At 37.1% G+C, this 17,353-nt stretch overlaps 1 protein-coding gene across 1 annotated transcript in view; it reads right to left on the reverse strand.

Annotated features, from left to right (window-relative positions):
• sema3g (semaphorin 3G) overlaps positions 1-17,353 on the reverse strand; it is a 90,951-nt gene that overhangs the window by 36,105 nt on the left and 37,493 nt on the right. The window contains exons 4-5 of the mRNA XM_008120484.3: positions 7,386-7,505; positions 243-333 (exon numbers count right to left, since the gene is read on the reverse strand). Of these exons, the coding sequence (XP_008118691.1) occupies positions 243-333; positions 7,386-7,505 (211 nt within the window). The remainder of the gene's footprint in view (positions 1-242; positions 334-7,385; positions 7,506-17,353) is intronic.

Below are 17,353 nucleotides of genomic sequence, written 5' to 3' on the forward strand. Positions count from 1 at the left end.
CTGAAACTCAGCATAGATATTCACATTGGAGTGGGATGAAGATGGACTGGAGAGAAAGACAATCGTATCTGTATCATCATACATTATTCAATCCCTCTATTCATGTTTTACATTGTAAATATTCTTGGCTATCTTGGCAGAAGGGCAATATGTGATTATATTAATGAATAAGGTAGCAAATACCATTTTTCGCTCACTGCTATTATGGTACATGGCCCACACTGAACATACTTAGAACCTACCAACGAAAGTGCTTGCAAATGGCCTATTAGGCTCATGAGGACATCTGCCCCGGCCACTTTCTATTGTTGTTGGATCCAAACTGAACACATGCTAGGAAGAGAAGAAGAAAAAATATCTATGAGTAGGCATAAAAGCAGTAATGAAGCATGAATGTCATAAACTGAAATATGATGTGGCTGTTTGCACATAGGAAAGACAGCTTGAAGGGTGCTCATATATGCAAGCATATGAAAAAAAATTAGCCATTATTGTTGTTGTGTGTTTTCAAGTCATTCCCAATCTATGATAACCCAAAGGTGAACCTATCATGGGGTTATCTAATAACATTTGCTCAGAGAGAGATTTTCCTTTGCCTCCCTTTTTGATTGAATTGTGTAAAGTGGGTTTTCAGGGCCGAGCAAAGATTTAAACCGTGGTCTCCTGAGTTGTAGTCCAATGCTCAAACCATTACACCACAGTGGCTCAATTTGTGAAAAGTAAACAATGGCAGCATTTCATTTTAGAATGAGTCAAACATGGTGTTGGCATTCTCACTACTCTGCAAAAAATAATGTGAACATATTGTTAACTCTTAGCTGTACATTTTTATAATTATTTTGAATTGATCATATTTTTCAAATAAGGAATATACTTTATTCAATTTTGATTACAAAGAAAATAATAACAATGATAATCCTTCCAATTGTCTTTGTCAAATTTTAGCCAATCATAATTTAAGGAAAATTGAAACAAACTCATGAAGATAATAAATGAGACTTGGTCAGAAGAGTAGCAGAGTAAATCCTGCCAGCACAAAATGAATCTTTTCAGTCAGTCAAGCTTTCAGAAAATCTCAGGTCAAGTCAAGACAACTGTACTTGGTCATTTCTCCAGAGGGTCAGGAAATCTGATAATCCGATGCTATAACTCAAAGTGAGAAGAGTCAAAACTCTTTAAAATACTTAACTCTTGCCCTAGATCTTAATTTTTGTTGAGAGGAAGGGCTTATGGTGAAAACTATCTGTACTTTTTCAAATTGTAAAAACCTGTGGCTCCAGTCCTGTGGAACATCATGAGAATGTAAGAAGAGCCTTGCTGGATTAAATCAAAGATCTATATGATCCACCACTCGCTTTCTCATAATGGTCAACCAAATAGCATAAGATACCTTTTTTGCTCTTGTTTCTCAGAAGCAAGTATTCAGGGCAGGTTTACCAAAGTGCAAACTGGAAACAGCCCCTGTACCTTTCACAATTGTGTATAAGAGGGAATTTCAGTGAAGTGTTGCTTGTTAATGCAAAAGCATGCTAGCTCTGACTCTGAAGGTCCCAATGCTAATTCCCTAAACTTGTCTAATCCTCCTTTGCAGCTGTCTAAGTTGGTGACCATCACCACAATTTGTGGGAATGCATTCCACAGTGTGAATTATGCATTGTGTGAGGAAGTAATTCCTTTTGCCTGTCTGCAAATTTGTCTTCATATCATCATATGGCTTGACCGATTGTAATTTTATTAAGTGGAGAAAAACCTTCCTTCAGGTTTATTCTTTCATAGGCTATATTTACAGAAAACAAACATCCTTCAATAAAGGGGGGCATATGCAAGACTGCAAGCTCAATGGTGTCAGCAAGCAGTATTCTTCCTTCCCCTCCTGTTTTGACATACTGATCCTACTTGTGAAGTCCCTGAGCATCTGCTTGCCCACCAGTCAGTTATCCCCTTGTCCAGACAAAGCAACCTCTTCAAGTGCCTAATTATGAGTCTCCATCAAGTACACAACTTTCCGCCCACACTCAGGCCAATCGCTATCCCCAATGCAACTTGCATACCAAACCCAAGCTAAAGCCAGGCCTTGTTAAAGTGTGGAGAAGCTCTAAGGGCAACACAGGGCTATGATTGTCTTTTGCTATGCCTCTCAGTTCCTCAGTTGAAATCAGTATGAACATTGGCTGAACAAGGGGTGAGGAGCGGTGGCAGATGTGGTTGTGGAGTGAGAGGTCGGGGAGAGTCTGATCATCCCTTTTGCTCATGATAAACAGCTGTGCTGAAAGGGCCCTTTTTCTCCCACACACAATAAAACTTTAAGAATTGGCCAGAGTCAGAGAGGTTACAGAGTGAAACTAGAAGACCTCCCCAGTAAGGCCAGTTTGATTTATGACTCAATTGGAAAGCAAAAGGTTGAGGAGGAAAAACAAACGCCACCCATGTTATGTTATATATATAGAGAGAGTGGCTTTTTCCAGTAAGAAAGAGAAATTCTGGACTGCTATGAGTTTAGCTGACAGTTAAAAGTAATTCTTTTTTAACCATATTGGATTCTGTTCTGATTAGCATCTTTGGGATAAAGGGTTTGGCCCTTATTAATGTTTTGTTATATTGAAGTTTCGCATGGGAGTGGAGTTGAAGAAAGCTTCCTTGAAAGGATTCTACTCAAAAAGGCAGTATGTAAAATTATGAAACTTGGAAATGCCTGCATCTGTGCATATAACACAACAAAACTCACATAACTTCCCAGCAAGACTACAAGAATATCAAAAGAGATTAGTTCAGAAGCAAATATGCAAATTCAGCTAGCAAATTAGATCTGTGTCAGATAAATTATATTTCTGGCTTGAAGAAAATTTATCTGTTTTGGACAGTTAACTCTTCCCCTCCTAAATCCACCCCATTAACAGAGGATTTGCAGGTTACATCTGCTATTTTGTAACCTTTGCTGTTATGAAGTCAGTCAGCTCACCCATAAGGCAGTCAAACTGTGTATTAAAAAGAGAAACATAACTATTTTAACATGTCTATCCCACTCATCTATGTAACCATTAAAAAAGAGTGAATAATAATCTAGATCAGGGGTCCTCAAACTTTTGAAGCAGAGGGCCAGTCCACAATCCTTCAGACTGTTGAGGGGCCGAATTATCATTTGAAAAAAAAATACAAACACACATGTCTTATTTGTAGTGCAACAGCAACAACAATGAAAGAACAATACAATATTTAAAAATGAAAACAATTTTAACCAACATAAACCTATCAGGATTTCAATGGAAAGTGTGGGCCTGCTACTGGCCAATGAGATAGTCAAGTTAATTAGGACTGTTGTTGTTGTGTGCCTTCAAGTCATTTCAGACTTTGGCCGAGCCTAAGTCTAAAATTATTTATTTATTTACTGCATTTATTTACTACATTTATACCCCACCCTTCTCACCCAGAAGGAGACTCAGAGCAGCTGTATGTACATACAATATATTATATTATTAGCATAGCACAATATTAGCATTATATATTACTATATTGAACTATACCACTATACTATTATATAATACATAATATATAACATATAATTAATATTATTATATTGTATTATTATTAGTATTATATTGTATAACATAATATTATTATCAATATTATATGTATATACAATATATTATATTATTAAAACTGATATACAAATATTATATTATAAAACTGAGGGCAGGGGCCAGGTAAATGACCTTGGAGGGCCGCATCCGGCCCCCGGGCCTTAGTTTGGGGACCCCTGATCTAGATAGTCATTTGGATCACCCGATTCTCCCCTTCCTTCTTAATATATCCCTGTTTTAAGCTTTATTTTCTTTAGGTGACCTTTTCACTCTTTCTTCCCTGTAATAGCACCTGATGTTGACAGAATATGCTGAGATTGCATGCTCAAAATGAAATTTCTTTTCTTAAAAGGGAAAAAAAGAAAAAGTGATATGGGTTTGGATTATATATGTTGGGGAAAATGCATCAATTAGCCTGACAACTTAATAGACCCCAAATTCACTTCCTTCCTAGATGCCTGTAAGGTTAGACAAAATCCACAAGACCTGCCCTATTAAGTTCCAGCAGTAAGGGGACGATATGCAGTAGATCTCAGAAACGGGTTTACTGACCAATAAAGGGCCTTTTTTCTGTTTAAGAGAATGTATGCAAAAATTGGTCTTTGCTTTTCACATGGCACTAGAAATATATTACAAGAACAGGTTTCACAAGTCCTGGGAAGTCATCACCAAAGAAAACCTAGATCTTTCTTATTTTCTATCACTCTTATCTTGACACTTCTTGGGCACACCTCCCTTACTGTCAACCCCTTCCCCTCCCTCCCACCGACTACTTTCTCTTCTTGCTACTTTACTTTTCTCTCTCTCCAAACTTTCTATGATTTTATATGTTTTTTATGATTTTAGATTCACTTTATACTTTGTTTTAAATGGAAAACTGTAATAAAGATTAAAAAAAAAAAAAGAACAGGTTTGACATTAGAAGAAAACAAGGCTAAATAATTCCTGGGCCCACTTTTGTGGCAAATACTTCCATTCATCCCAAGACAGTATATTGATTGGATACGGTCAACGATTACATCCAAGAACATAAAAAGGGTGCTGCTGGATTAAGCTGTTAGCCTATCTGTTTCAGTATCCTGTTTCCCATAGGAACTACTTTGGTCACTGTGAGAAACAGGATGCTGGATTGCACAAGCCTTTGCTCTGTAGCACTTTGGTACAAGACAATTATAGCCGTGGCTGCCTTCTATGGAACTTTACTTTACTAAAGCACTAGAAAAACTTTCTTAGGCTCCTTCCACACAGCTGAATAAAATCCCATATTTTTGCTTTGAACTGGAATATATGGCAGTGTGGACTCAGATAACTTAGTTCAAAGCAGATATTGTGGAGTTTTCAGCCTTGATATTCTGAGTCATATGGCTGTGAGGAAGGGCCCTGAGAATTTTAAATATCTTTCCTAAAAATCCAGACTCCAGGATTCTTGCAAAAGGCAGTTATAGTGCAATCACTTCTATAACATTGTTGTGTTATAGAGTCCCCAATCCAGCAGAATGGTTTTATACATTACACATTTTACTCATTATTTCCCCCTCCTTCAACTGGACCAAATCACTCACTGGCTCAGACCATACCCGTGTGGTGGCCACAGCATTGACAAGATCAGTGTAGTTATTTATTTACTTTATTTATAACCCACCCTTCTCCCAGTGGGGACTAAAGGTGGCTAACGACGACACACAACTTGGTCACAGTTCAAAACAAGGCAAATATAAAGATTTTAAATAATTAAACAGTATTGTGTAGATTTAGGTTACAATACAGTTAAAATATAATAAATACAATTCAAAGTGCATTTAAAACTCCCCCCCCCCCCCGCAGAATCTCACTCACAACCTACACAGCAAAATGTCCATTCACCAATGCCTGCTGGCAGAGAAGGCTAGCAGGGATGGGGTTTTCCTAGTTTCTCTTGGGAGGGAGTTCCACAGTCTGGGAGCAGCCACTGAAAGGCCCTCTCCCGTGTTCCCACCAAACGTGCTTGAGAGGGTGCTGGGACAGAGTGAAGGCCCTCCCCAGTTGATCATAGATGTCTGACAGATTCATAGAAAGAGATACCGTCATTCAGTGTATGTTGTGGGAGCAAGGTGTCTTCTCATCATGGACCAAAGCAGCTATCAAATATGTGGCCAAACACTAGAGTGGATCTGTATCTCAATGGAAAGAAATGTAATGAAAAATAGAAAATGAAAGATAAATGAAAATGAGGAGCTAAAAAGTACTTTAATTTTTAAGATAAAGAAGGGAATATCAGTGGAGAGAGTACAATGAAAGTGAAGCCTAACAAAGGAGAGAGGGAATACTGTAATTGCTGTAAAGGTACCAGATCCTCTCTGATCTTGGAAGCTAAGCAAAGTTAGGTTTAGTTACTACTTAGATCAGTGACCAGGTGCTGTAAGCTGTATTTCAGAGGAAGAAACTAGCAAAATCCCCTGAGTTTTCCTTACCTAAGAAAACCCTATAAAATTGATGGGGTCACCACAATTCAAGAACTGACTTGATGGTACATACACAGACCAAATAAAGGAAAGGTAGGAACAAAACTGATTAGTCATGGGATGATGTTCCTACTGGGTACTTCTATAAACTTTGTCCTGCCTTTCAGAGCAATTGGAGGAGTAGAACACAATTTGATGTTTTGCTCATGCTCTTGGAAAATACGGCTAGCCTTCTGCATAGTGATGAAAAGAATATTAAAAAATAGTCAGAAAACTGATGAGGAAATTCCTGGACTGAAAAGAATCTTCAAATTCAGGACTTAGTCTGTGCAAAATCTGCCTATCCTACTTTTGTGAAGAAGAAGCATTTTGCTGAACAAATATGAAAGGATTATTTTGTTCTTTCTTTTTTTCCTTTCACAAGTATGAAAGGAAAGGAAAGATTTTTGTATGAAAAATCCTTTCTTTCTATGTAGAAAATATTATAGCTAGGGATTAGTTCATGCAGCATTCACATGTGGGGTCTTTCAAAAGAAAACAGCATTTTCTGCACAGAAAATTAACTTCTCCATAAAAAATACTTTTTCCTGTGCAAAAAATATCTGCTTTCTGCACAAAAATACTGCAATTATATTTTGTGTCAATAAATCCCCAACTACAGCAATTTCTACAAAGAAAATATCATTTTTGCTCAGAAAATGTTTCTCAACAGAAAATGCTGTTTTCTTCACAAAAATACTACATGCAAATTTCTTGAGTAAGATGTTAATTGTAAATACTTAATGATTCCTAGTACATAAAAAAATAAGAAAAAAATTCCAACTTCCCCTTGTCACACAATACTGTCTGTAAAACAAAAATTAAATAGTAAGTTCATCTACTTTGAACTTGTTTTGGGAAATTTCATGCAGATTAGCATCAAATTCCTAGAATCATATACATGTTATAAGAATTACGCAGCAATGATAGCCACTTGAGGAATATTTTTTTATGTATGGCTTTTACATATATCAGTAGTGTACATCATCAAGATAAAAGATATGAACTCTTAGTGAAACTCCATGGATGGTTGAGTGGATATGGAGGGCTCACTGTACTACTAGCGTTGATGGGCAGCATACAGAATCTGAAACTGCTATTTTGCAGAATAGAACTCCCAGATCAACCAGTTTCCATATCAATGGCCAGGCTAGCTCTGTGTTCTGTAGAAGGTAAACTTCCCAATCTCTAGTTATAACAAGAAAGTGTTTGAACTTTCATTTTAGAACACATGAACTTTATCCATTATCTTCCACAATGAATGACAAGGGAGTTTATAAATAGCTTACATCATCTGGGAGAACATGGTTTGATTATCATTTCTTACCTCACCCCGAGGTCCCACATAGATGAGAGCACAGATGGGATGGAAAGCCCCAGTCCCACAGGCCAAGAGGTGTGTCCGGTTTAAGGGATAAAACACTCTGACGAAGTTGGCGCATTCTGTCTGGAAAGGAAGTAACAAGTTACATTAGTGATGCTTTATTGCTGCCTCAGAAATTACTTGAATAATGTGCCCATGTTTGTGTGTACTTGTTATATATGGGAGGGTGGGATTCTCGGTCAAGTTAATGTCACTTTCCAATTATCAGTAGTGTCCCTTCAATCAAAATCAGCAATGTCTGTTGTATTCTCACTGAACCTTAGGCTCAAACTAACAAAAAGCTACATTTCTGATATATATCATAAGCGGTTTCTAATCCTTCAAGGTCCAATGTTGTTCAAGAACTTCATTGCCAGACAGAGGTACACAGGACAATACTATTTCCACAAGACCTTGTTTCCCTGAGTCACACAATTCCTTTTCATTTCTAGGGTCAGATGCTCAATTCCAATTATATTGCCACCACCAATGGCAGTAGGTTTTCCTTTTCATTGCTAAAACAAGCAGCAGATTCCTGTTCGCTTTAAAGCTGTTTGGCACAGAGTACACGTTCCCTGCCATCCCACTCTACTCAATGCACGTCCTTTTCCATTTCCAATTATACATGGGAATCCATCTGTTTCAATCCTATTGTTTTTGTCATCTTAGGTCAGGAAGTGAGGTCTTCATATTGCCCTGTGCAGTGATTTCCTGTATTAGCCCACATATTTGCAACGTCATAGTCACAGTGCTGTTAGGACAGTAGAAAACAGGAAGAAAATATCACAATAGGACCCAAAGCAGCATTAAAAAGAAAGAAAGAAAGAAAGAAAGAAAGAAAGAAAGAAATTCCAAGCAACAGAGCTGATAATACTTCATCTTAAAAATAACCAGTCCTAAAAAAAATTCATAACTTTTATTCCCTACTTCATCTACTCACTTTACTTGCATTCTATTTTTTATTTTAGTTATTTTATCTGCTTTGTGTTTAATCCAAAGTATAGTTGTTAGAGCTATTTTTTCTTAATGATACTTTATACATGTTAGACACTTTGATTACTAAAAATACACACTCTGAGTTCATTGGAGTTGCAAGATTGATATAACAACGCTCCATGCAGTCGTGCTGGCCACATGACGTAGGAGGTGTCTAAGGACAATGCCGTCTCTTTGGCTTAGAAATGGAGATAAGCACCAACCCCCAGAGTCGGATATGACTAGACTTAATGTCAAGGGAAACCTTTACCTTTATATAACAATATTGACCAAAACTGACAAAAGGACAAGGATAACCTTCTTCAAAGAATGCAAGAGATTACCTCAATGCAGACAAGAAACAGCTGGTTAAATTCAACAGTAGCCTAGAGTAGACTCAATAAAATAATAGGAATCATTGCTGAAACAAACAAATTCCATTTATTTCACTTGCTCTACTCTAGATAGCATTAATATTGGATTTAGCCAATTGCTTCTACTTTCAGAGATTATATATTACGAGGGTTGAATGAAAAGTAATGCCTCCACCTTCGTAACTCCTCAACAGATGGCAGTACTGGTATGTGGCAGGTACTTGCTTGTTCAGTAGATTCTCCTCTACAGTTCCATTTGGCGGGAAGCCTTAGCATTGAACGGTTGTGTTGTTAAAGTGCGAAGTATGGAACCTTGCGCAGATGGTCGGTCAATACGACTTAAGCAATGTACAGTCATTGAATTCTTGACAGCAGAAGGTGTCAACCCAAAGGAGATTCATCAGAGAATGCAAGTTGTTTATGGTGATTGTGCTGATGTGAGTACTGTGTATTGTTGGGCGAGTAAGTTTAAAGATATTGAGGTGGGAACATCTGACTTGCATGACAAACAAAGAGTTGGATGTCCAGTGACAGCAACCACTGAGTATCACAAGCAAAAGGTTAACAGATTGATTCAGGACGATCGTTGTTTCACTCAGAGAGTAATTTCAAACATAATCAGCATTTCATAAGAACGTGTGGGTCACATTATTGCTTTGCTTGGCTATCGGAAGATTTGTGCACAATAGGTACCCAGGATGCTGACGCCTGAAATGAAAGTGCACAGACTTGAAATTTGCCAGAAACTCCTCTCACGTTACAAGAATGAAGGCGATGCCTTTCTCCTTTGGGGTGGCACCTTCTGCTGTCAAGAATTCAATGACTGCATGTTGCTTAAGTCGCATTGACCAACCGTCTGCACAGGGTTCCATACTTCACACTTTAACAACACAACCGTTCAATGCTAAAGCTTCCCGCCAAATGGAACTGTAGAGGAGAGTCTACTGAACAAGCCAGTACCTGCTGCATACCAGTACTGCCATCTGTTGAGGAGTTACGAAGGTGGAGGCATTACTTTTCATTCAACCCTCGTATATAAACAAAATGCAACAAAGAAAGACAGAGTTCACAGTACTCCTTTACTGCATTTGTATCCCACCAGGGGTCAAAATTAGATACATTATAATTTAGATCTGCTGAAAGTGAGAATTGTCAAATACCAAGGTTTCGAAAGGTGAGGGGAACGTCTAGGTAACACTTAAAGGTCTGTGAACATAAACCAAACAATGAGGAATGGTTAAAAAACATACATTGATTTGCAGAATCAATCAGCAGACCCATATGGACTGATATTCATAATTGTGCCCATTTTTCATAGTCCTTACATGGTCCAAAGAAAAGGATTGGAGTCTGCTTGCACTGAAATCTGACAATATCACCTTAACCAGCAAGAGAGTAACATTTGAGAAAATATCTTTGATGCTAACGTTGTCTTTTTTCTCTCCTGAATGATGTTTAACATCTTTGCCTGATGAAGCTTTGAAAGAGTTGCAAAATGTATTTTATACTTTAGAGTTGGTAAAATATTGTTGCTTTGAGAAATTTGGATTTTGTTGATGTTTGAAAGGATGTCCTAACAGTGTCTCAAATAACTGAATGACACTCACTTACCATCTATAAACATGATGTTTTATGCTCAGAACTGTGAACAACAACAACAACAACAACAGGAAAAGGAAAAGGAGAAGTAGTTGTTTATTTCATATCCACCTCTTCCTGTGGATTAAGGTTGGGTACAAAAACAAACAGCACAACATATATAAAACTATTTACCTACCTACACACACACACACACACACACACACACACACACACACACAAAATCAAAGCATATCAAAATCCACCAATGAATACTTCAATAGTCTGAATAGGCTTGCTGGAAGAAACTGATTTTCATTGCTAACTTAAACTCAGACAGCATCTTGAGCTAATGAATCTTCTCAAGTAGGTTATTCCAGAATCTGGGGCGGTTGAAGAAAATGTCTTCCAAGTTAACCATCCATCTGGTTTTATGATGGGCCCGTGCTCCTCCTGATATGAGCAAGATTCTCCAATCACTTGCCAACATCTGATTAACTACCAAAGAAACATCCCTGCTCCATTTTTGTTCTCTGCTGACTAGATATCCTGGGAATTGTAGTCTAAAAAGTAACTCCCCTCCAACAGTAGAAAAAAAATACTGTTAAAAAGCCAAAATCGGAAAATTGATAGGCTTGAGATGCCCCCCAGTTCTAGCCAAGATTGGGTGAAGGGGCAGGGTGATGAAGTGCAGGAGGGATGGGGGGGGCAATGCTAGGAAATACAGGAGACAGGCAACCTTGATCTGGACAAACTAACCATTGTAAAAGGAAATTGAGTTAGTTATGCAGCAGGATGACAAATGGCCATTCACAAGTCTGACCTGGATTAATTGCTCATTTTCCGTAGCAGACATTTCGGGCAGATAAGCACAGAGAAGACAGGGAGTCTATTGGAGGCACCTCCAGATTCCAATGTTCTCTGTAGATCTATTCATCTCATGACACACAGAAAGAAGTATCTGCATCCTGCTATGAAATAAAAAGTCACTCCCATTCTTACCCTGCCCTTCTTTTCAGTCTCTCCCTCTGTATCACCTCATCAAATAGAAAACTGTATTTTCTAACTCTGAACTCCATGCTAGCTGAAACATGTTTTATTATTATTAATTGCATGCACTGGTGGGAATGAATGATGGGATACATACCCCCTCCCTTTTTAAAATAGAAGATTAGGTTCAAATTCAGGCCAAACTTGGAGTCCACTTAGTATATGAGTCATAGCAGTGAGCTGTCACAATCAAAACAACAACAATAAAAAAGATTGAACTCCATGATCTGAATTTTTCCATTAGGACCAACTACAGAAAACCCATTGAATGAATGGGATTTATCTTCAGGCTGACTCATCATTCAACAATTGATATAATGGGTTTAGTAGGGATCAACCAATAAGATTCAGACCTAAATGAACTCAAAAGCAATCCATTATTCTAAAAATGCCCTTCCTCTCTTAGAGGTGAGGTCTAATCCAATTTATCCTATTTATTGTTTAGACAGGAGAGTCTGGATGCAATGCATTTTAAAACCATTATGTGATTTTTCAATAGGTAATTGTATTGCCAACACAACTTTTCATTTAAAAAATAGCCAAATTACTATCAAGAAGATGAGACCCATCTAAGCAAGGCATCAGAGCACCAGGACAGAGTAGCTAAAGATGAGGATTTCTTATGAAAAGAATAATGCAAAGCTTTTAGATCAGAAAATTCCAAAGAGATAGATGGGTTATTCTAACTCAATATAAAAAGGAAAATGGGGCAGTGGTGGGAAGAACTCTAGTAGTAACATTGAGACTGGTTTTGTAGATATTAATTCAGGAGTACTGATGAACTGATGGAGAGCAAAATTACATCCTAGGTACATTGTGAAAGTAAATAGGATCATAATGGAATAAGATACAGAAAAAATGCTAATTGTGATTCTGGCTTGAAAGTGTAGCATAAGATTCCAAAATGAAATATGCCAATTCCACATGAACTCACAAGATAAGCAACTTATTTGAACTACTGCACTGTTTATCAATTCCATACCTCTGTCTGATTCGCCTCTCTTGGTTCCATGAAAGAACAGGAAGTAGATCAATAAAAATATCAATCTTCAATTATTCTTAGCGCTTCAAGTACTTTAAATAAAAAAGTTTTCTCACAGATACATTGCATATGCACAGAATTTGAATTTTTCTTATTACATGTCTCCTTGCTGAAAATTTAAAAAACTTTACTACCCTGTTTTCCCTAAAATAAGACATCCCCAGAAAATAAGACCCAGTAGAGGTTTTGCTGAATTGCTAAATATAAGGTCACCCCCGAAAGTAAGATCTAGCAAAGTTTTTGTTTGGAAGCATGCCCGCCGAACAGAACACCAGAGCATGCAGGATCAGTAAATGTACGTACCATAAAGTGTTGTACATGGAAATATTGGTAGCAACAAGAAATCCTTGATAGGATTCACAGTTTGTCTGGTTATGCTGGTTTATGATGACAACTACTGTACAGTATATAATAAATGTTCATTTTTTTTGTTCAACAATAAATGTGGATTCTTCTTTATGGAAAAATAAGACATCCCCTGAAAATAAGACCTAGAGCATCTTTGGGAGCAAAAATTAATATAAGACACTGTCTTATTTTCGGGGAAACACAGTACTAAATTTGTTTTTTTCTGACATTTAAAGGGCATTTTAATATATTTTACCATATAACATGAGATCTTGATAATTTATGAAATGAAAAAGTGATTTTAAAGGCAGTTCCCTAATTATTCACTCAATGACATTTTTAAACTCAAAATTGGCAAGACCAGAGTAGTATTTCAACGGTTCTAATATACTTATTGCTATATGTTAAGTAAAACCAAAATAAAGTAATTTAGTATTAGTATCAAATTACTTAGATCTTAGTCTAGATAAACAAGCAAAATTTGCTACTGATAATCTAATTATTTTCACACACTCATTTCTCTTCCTCAAATAATAAGAAAACTTAGCTTGGCAGCCCTTGTTTCCGTTTCTTTAGCAATTACCAGTACTGTTTTTCTAGTGACATGAGGAGTTCTAATGAGTCTATTTAATCCTGTCAACCATGATTAATCTCTGTTTCCATTTAGCTGAATTATGGCGTCTAAAGAAGCCTTCTCTAGTCTTACAAACATACTTCAGGAGCAACTGGTTTTTCTCAGGCAAGAGGGCGCCAATGTTAAATGGGGAGACCCAACCGGAGCACCTAAAAATAAGCAATACTTCCATCTTCCCATGTACACCTCCTCATCCCCCCACCCCACCCCTCTCTCTTTATGCTAGCGAAGAGGCATTTTATATGGCATAAACTTCCATAGAGGGCAGATGCAAAAGGTAACATGATAACCATAAAGGAATTCTGGATTGGAGAGCGAATAGGAGAAAGTTTTATTTATTTAAATTATTTATAAACTGTTTTCCTGCCTGCTAAGCTCCCTAAGCAAATGTACAACACAATTAGGATAGAAAACAAAAGTCAAAACATTTTTTTAAAAAAACATACTAAACCAATGATAAAAGTCAAACATCTGAAGAACTCATTGTTTTGGGCATGTAAATTCAGTAAAAGCCAAACAGAAGCACACCTACTTTTCTACAAGGAAGAGGGCCTTTCTTTCTCAAGGGCAAAACCCCTTGTTTGTCCTATTATTCTACCAGTCTACAGGCAGACTTCCCACTTTGGAAAAAAGAGCACTCGTAAAAATATTTCTCCTTGTGCTCACAACTGCAAGAATTTTCTATACTTGTTGCATTTCCTCTACAATAGCCCCATTTTTAAATGGGGCATCTACACATTATCACGTATCAAGAAAAGTGCAGGAAAATACTTGCAAGAAAATGAATGCTTTCCTCAACCATGTTTTTGAACTTATGTTTATATAAACTTTATTGATTCTATAAGTGAAGCTTCGGGTCCCATATCTGGAGAAAAGCAGGATATACATAAAAGAATAACTAAATAACAATGAAAAGATTTTGCAACACCACGAGCCCCTATGGACACAAGGAATAACGGGGCACTTCATTAGCAACTAACATGTCTTTCAATCTATCTGAATAATGATTAAAACATGACGTTTTACTTTCATGCGATCAGTGGATTACTAGAAGCCATAAATTCCTCTGAGTCTGTATAATTCCTAATCCCGTGATTTTATGCTTTCCAGGAGGGCACTACTGAAGTTCTTATTGATGGATAAATATTGCACTACTCACTGAATTGGAAGGAGGGGGCTCTATTTTGTTTCTGCAAAAGCTACCCCTTAAAATATCAAGGAATGAGAATTGTAGAAGGCTTTCCCCAAAGCCTACAGTCATTGGTGACAGATTGCAAAATAAACACGTGAAGGCTGAAGTGAGTGACAACCACTCTAGGGAGCAATTACTTTGGGATGGACTGTCAACATGGGGTTCAGATCCCCTCATTGGCCCCCTGAAATTTCCCCGTTGTCTCAGATTATGTTTTTCAAAATGACTACATGACTGCCAAGTGAAGCAATACTTAAAGGACAGGAGATCCATGTCTAAGAAGCAAAATGTGCAATGAATCTTGGAGCAAGAATTTTCCCCTTCCTTCATGAGAAGCATGAATGAGTGGGTTGTCAGACTGGGAGAGCTGGATGCCAATGTTGGGTTATCCATGAGCAAAGTAGGATTTCTTTGGGCACGTCAATGCATTTTAGCCTCTACTAGAAATGTAAATAACTGTAAGGGAAAATGCTGGTACTATGATGAAAAAAAAAATAGAATTATACCATATGTGTATTTGTTTATTTTAAAATAAATTATCGTATATATCTTCTACCAAATAAGGTATTCATTGTTGTTTCCAAAAGAAGCTGGCAGTGATCCCATCCGTTAAAAATATTTTGTGAAATTAAGAAATTATTGTGCTAATCTAGCATCTTTACATTATCTTTTGTAGGGAAACAAATTTAGCATAAAATCACACTGGTTAATTATGTATGCTTAATGTCACTTTCCTTAAGGGATTCAGATGACCCTCCCAGTAATGACGATTTTAGCTTGTGGGATTTTATTTTCCTTCTAATTTTAAGAACATGATGACTACTGTGCAATAAGTGACCACCTGAAGAATGTAAGCCACTTGATTTTTTTGGTATCCACATGCACAACACTTCTTTGTTCCATCTGTGGCATTCCCATCTATATTTCAGGTACCTCAAGCTGTAGATAATATGTTGTGGGTAGTTTTAATTTCTTCCTTGCTCATGAAATCCTCCTCCTGTCTGTGACAGAAGGAGCAAGCATAGCTAAGAGCAAAACTACTCACTCCACATAGTAGTTATAGGAAACCGGCAACAGTTGAGGGAGATAACAGCAGTGGTAACAAGTGGTTCCCATCTCATTGTAATCGTGAATCTAGTCTCTGTTTTAGTATAGAGTCATCTAAAGTTCTGAGCCCTAACTTCTTGGATAGTTCCTTTAATGTTTAGACAAAAATCCAGAACAGATTTACCATCTTATTCAGGGTGGAAGCCAACAGCTGGCACAGCACTGGATTACACAGTACGCAATAAAGATGATTACTCAATTTGTCTTGATAAATACCTTTAGACATAGAGATCAATATACTTCTGCTTATGCAAACTAGCTTGGTCCTGTCATCACTGTTACCAAAGGTCAGCCATTCTTGAGCCAGGCTATAAACTATTTCAACTCTAGTTGATTACTGTATTGTCAGAATTGTAGCTCAAACTTGATGTTATCTTCCTCCCTTTTCATCCTCTATATCAGTGGTACTCAACCTGTGGATCCCCAGATGTTTTGGTCTTTAACTCCCAGAAATCTTAACAGCTGCTAAATTGGCTTGGATTCTGGGAGTTGTAGGCCAAAACACCTGGGGACCCACAGGCTGAGAACCAATGCTCTACACCAGTGGTTCTCAACCTGTGATCCCCAGATGTTTTTAGCCTACAACTCTCAGAAATCCCAGCCAAGGGATTTGGCCAAGGTTGAGAACCACTGCTCTATACATTGTGTGCCATGCCTTAAAATCAATTTGTATAACCAAAGACACAGAATTATTTTTGCAAGACACCCTAGGAGTCTATTTTAAAGAGCAGAGTAGAAATGTCTAAAATAAATACAATTACAGACCAATGTTGTAAGTACTATTCTAAAAATATATCTGTAAACTGCCTTCAAATCACAATATATAATTTATCACATAGATATGTTGATTTCTATATACATAATAACATTATAACAAAGAGTTTCAGAGCAAGTTTATTTATGTATAAATGCATGTGGTCACATCTCTGTAAAATCATATATTCAAATGAAATGTAAAAGCTGTAAACAGCATAATGTGCTCATATATATAGGAGCACTTCCAAATCCAACTTATAGAAGCAAAACTGTCCCTCAAATTACTCACATTCCCTTGTGGTGAGCTTGATGTTTTTACAGACCAAACAGACAAAATTTATTTTAAAAAATGTGATGTCTATGTATGGACACATCAGGGATGTGATGCCTGAAGGCATCTCCACCTTACATCCAGTAAGTTCAACCAACCCATCTTTTTACTATTATTTCAAAGATATGACTACTAATCACCAATGATTTATATTTTGGAATAAAAATCATTATTGCATTTTTTTTTCTTTTGGCTTTATCAAATCAAAAGAAAAAAATCCCATAACATTTTGACTCTATACTTAGTTTTTATTCTACGGACACAGTGCGCAAAGAAATGTTATGTCTGTGATCATCTCTTCTCCAAGTTTTTATTGGTTTTTAAAACAATTTACATTGTTATTCTTAGAAATTAAAGTTTAACGTAGTATTAAAATGTCTGTCAGGTATCCTTCTCTCACATAAGTTATTCATCAGGAGCTTGGGGATCAGGGAATGATTGCTGACCCAGATTGTAGCATGAGTAATCTATTTAAGAGGAATGGATGTTATAAGGAAGGAAAGCAAGACAACTGCCAAAGAGGACTCTATCTGCGCTAGTACTTG

Source organism: Anolis carolinensis, chromosome 2 (assembly GCF_035594765.1).
Source record: "Anolis carolinensis isolate JA03-04 chromosome 2, rAnoCar3.1.pri, whole genome shotgun sequence".
NCBI classification, from domain to species: Eukaryota; Metazoa; Chordata; class Lepidosauria; order Squamata; family Dactyloidae; genus Anolis; species Anolis carolinensis.